We start from the raw sequence: 3,583 nt of genomic DNA, 5'->3' as shown, positions 1-3,583 counted from the left end.
AGTGTATCACAAACAATCATAAAATGTTAATGGACCGAGTGGGAAAAGCTAACAATAACGTGAGGGTACCGAAGTGCTACTCCAGCAATGGAAGTGGAACACACCGAACTGCTGTGTCCTTTCTTGTACCTAGCATCGGTCATGGTACAAGAGGGGCGGTGCAAGAATGGCTGACCTTTGTAATCAGGTGCATACTGGTTTCGGGTTCGGGTTTACAGTCGATTTAGCCTACAGTCGAGCATGTAAAAGTGGAACAGTTTTTGTTGAAATTTAGTACGACATGCATCGGGAAACCGCAACCGAATTCGAAGCTTCCTGCCTTTGTCCTGTGTTGGTTGGAGCGCCGGTGCTGCTACTCTCCATCCGGTCCGGTTTTACGTACGCCGTGCGAGAAGACTGTTGTTGGTTTGTTTCTTACAAAGCTGAGTTGTTTTGATTACCAAACCAAATATGTACCGAGCTGTGCTACCTTTCGGGGTAAGTTTCTTCTTGCTGCAATGGTTCTGGCTCGCTCTGTCTGTTTGCTGAGCTGATAGAGCCAACCAGGGTGCTGTTGTTGGATTTGCCTTCCGTCGTTAGGAGTGTGAATTGACTTTTTGGATCGAATGAAACGAAGCTCTTCAGCATACCGTTTCAATAATGGCTGACGCTCTTGTGCTGAGCATCTTTATGGCAAGAGGGTTGAGAGTGATATAATTTGCAGCCCTTTTTTTTAGCCTCCAATGATCAATGAATGTTGCGTTTCAACGCCAAATGCATCCATTTGCATCACTGCAACCGTGTGGAGCAGGCACATTTAATGCATACAATGTGCATTAGCTGCTCCGACACGAGTGCTCACTAGCGCTGCCCGCTACAGTAGCGCTATGGTTTTTGTAAAATAAACAAGCTAATTTATTAATTATTAAAACAAACGACGGCTATAGCATTTGCGACGGTATTTACAGATCGATTTACAGGTCAGGTGGCCGAAAGCCACCGAGGGCTTGAATTATGGGGCTTTACGTTTTTGCGGGAATTAGTTTCCCGCATACCGAGATTGAAACTAACCGGCCGGGGCGATAATGGAAATTGGATGGGCATAGGCGCACCAATCTAGGCACGTGTGGATTTCATGGAAATGGGAGATATATGCGATTGAAACGAATGAAAATTTATACGTCCACTTTCAATGGTGAACTAATTTGTGCCCCGGTAACCGTAACTGTGTGTATGTTAACGATGGTCGCCCTTCTACACGATGCATCAGCGCAGCGTTTTTCTGCTGCAACTACAAAGTACAACATAGTGTGCAAGCAGTATGGTCAATGTGTTTTTGAAAAAATCCTGAAATATGAATTATTATTATTAAATTTGATGGAGAACTTTTCCTATTCATACTTGACATTAATTACCTTATAAGATATAAGATTACACCAATATTGTAGTGTTAATATCGAAATAAATTATGAACATGATCCATGCCCATTGTGCAAAACATCTGTCAAACTAAAAGCGCAGACTGCAAAACGCGTCTAAAAGCGTCTCATGTAGATGATCGGTAAGCTTTCGGTACACTGGCAGGTTAAAGTTCCGTAACGCATAAATGCAAAACCCACCGAAAGGGCAGTGTGAAAATTTGCGAAAATACAAATGAAACAAATTGCATCTCCAAAATATGGCCGTAAGCAATGCATTGGGTTTGGGGTTTTCATCTTTAGTTTCTTTTATTTTCGGTATTTTATTCCGACCGTCCGGCAACGGGCGATGTTTGATTTTGAGCTCCCGTCAGTCATGCTGCATCTGGTTCTGCTTTCCATCTCCCTGTGTTTGCGAGCCCAGATCGTTTGTTGTGGGTTGTAATCGTGTGCCGCCGCGTGCTGGTCATGTTCCACCTTTTTTTTTTTGCTTTGCTTTGACGTTTGATAAGAGGCTGTACGATTGTAGCGTTATGCAGTTACATGTTTTTTTTTTGTGTTATACGTGTGTCGAAGAAGTTTTCTGTATTTGAACACGGAAAGGCAAATATTCTACCATGGACCAACAGAGCCGGAACACCAACAGCTATGCACCGTGAAACATAAATCAAAATTAAAATGTTCAACGAAAAACGCAACTGCAGCAAAAAAAAACCGCTCTCTCTCTCGCTTTGAACATACAATCCTTTGATGTAACACTTTGGCGCTATTTGAGCATTGTTTTTCGGACTTTCGGTGAGTTCGGTGGGTGCGCATCGAAGTGCAGTTTTATTTGCTACCGCCACCGCCGGGAGTTGGAGTACCTTTTTGGGGCCGTTGTAGCTGTAGTGTTAGACGAGCCAGCTGCGACTAGTTGTTGCCGCTGGTTTTATAAATATTTCATTCATAGAAATCCGTTTTTTTTTGCTTGAATGCGTTATGCCGTCGGCCTGATTTCGATTGAAGTCCGGTGAGTGTCGGTCCAACGGTGAAGTTGCCCCAGCGAAATGAAACGCTTTAAACAATTTGAATTCCTGTACCGCGCTGGTTCGCAGGCAGACATTTGCTATTTAAAAGACTATTAAACAGTCTTTTACTACCAAGTACACCGTAGGCGGAAGTGATTTGTGATGAAAAAGGATAACAAAATGGTTTCATATATTTCCGAAAAAATATTTACAACAGTAACAGTGGAAATGGGGATAGATGGAGCATGTAAATCTCAACGGGAACGAGGGGAGAGAACCCGCTGCCGCTTCTAGACGTGGATGAGGAATTTGCCATGCTGGTGCTCATCCTCGGGTTTGCGCTTCGGCGTGAAGGGGTTATGTTCGGGGTCCGCATTCAGATGGTAGTAGCTCGGTGCTTCCTCGCACTTGACATTGTACCACCAGTCGCAGGCGAATTCCTTCTGATTGAACAGCGTGCCGTTGGTGCAGAGGAAGGACGCACCCTGGTGGCCCTCGCGCCCATCGTGACAGGTGTGGTAGGCCTGGCAGCCGGTTTCGACGTTCGCGTACATGCCGGGGATGGCCGGCACGTTGCCACAGTGGAAGCTGGTGTGGGGAACTTCGTGGTAGATCGGGTAGTCCACGCCGGGCACGCCAGGAATTTTGCTAAAGTCCTGCTTGTCCTCCTTCTCGTGGTACGGCGCATGCAGCTCGTCCTTGGGATTGTACAGCGAACCGTAGTAGTCCACTTTGACGCACTGTACGGCACAGCACAGCACCGCAACGGTGGCAATGGCAGCGAACTTTAGCATCTTGTCGCCGTCGTTATCTGTTTTTGGGTTGGATAGAGCAAGAGCACGTGAGTTAGGGGGTGAAAGAACGGGGAAACGAGGCAGGGCGTGTGATAATGCACGGCAGCCGAACGACGACGGCCTATTGGGTGCTGTTGGTGTCTATGGGACCGCTTAATAGACTACATTCAGGCGGCAAAAGAGATGAACGAGCTGAAAGCATTCGGTACCGGGGTGTGAAGGCAACATAAAAAAAAGTGGCCAGCTGACCGAATTTGAAAGTTCATTCAGCATCCACCGCCTCCGGAGCGGAGTCTGTGGTGTCGTTCGGAACCGGTTTTTGTATGTGACGGTGGTACGAGGCCAGCGTTGGTTTCCGATATTACGCAATTACCGCACACCCGAT

At 46.4% G+C, this 3,583-nt stretch overlaps 1 protein-coding gene across 1 annotated transcript; it reads right to left on the bottom strand.

Annotated features, from left to right (window-relative positions):
• Window positions 1-2,694: 2,694 nt before the first annotated feature.
• LOC128706894 (uncharacterized) lies at window positions 2,695-3,198 on the bottom strand. Its single transcript, XM_053801837.1, has one exon. The coding sequence runs from the start codon at window positions 3,196-3,198 to the stop codon at window positions 2,695-2,697; it is 504 nt and encodes a 167-aa protein (XP_053657812.1).
• Window positions 3,199-3,583: the final 385 nt, after the last annotated feature.

This window comes from Anopheles marshallii, chromosome 2, assembly GCF_943734725.1.
Source record: "Anopheles marshallii chromosome 2, idAnoMarsDA_429_01, whole genome shotgun sequence".
NCBI lineage: Eukaryota > Metazoa > Arthropoda > Insecta > Diptera > Culicidae > Anopheles > Anopheles marshallii.
This window is presented reverse-complemented; position numbering and strand designations above follow the sequence as displayed.

What these genes read in the sequence shown, in the direction of transcription:
- LOC128706894 (XM_053801837.1), bottom strand. Translation starts at nt 3,198, where the DNA reads ATGCTAAAGTTCGCTGCCATTGCCACCGTTGCGGTGCTGTGCTGTGCC.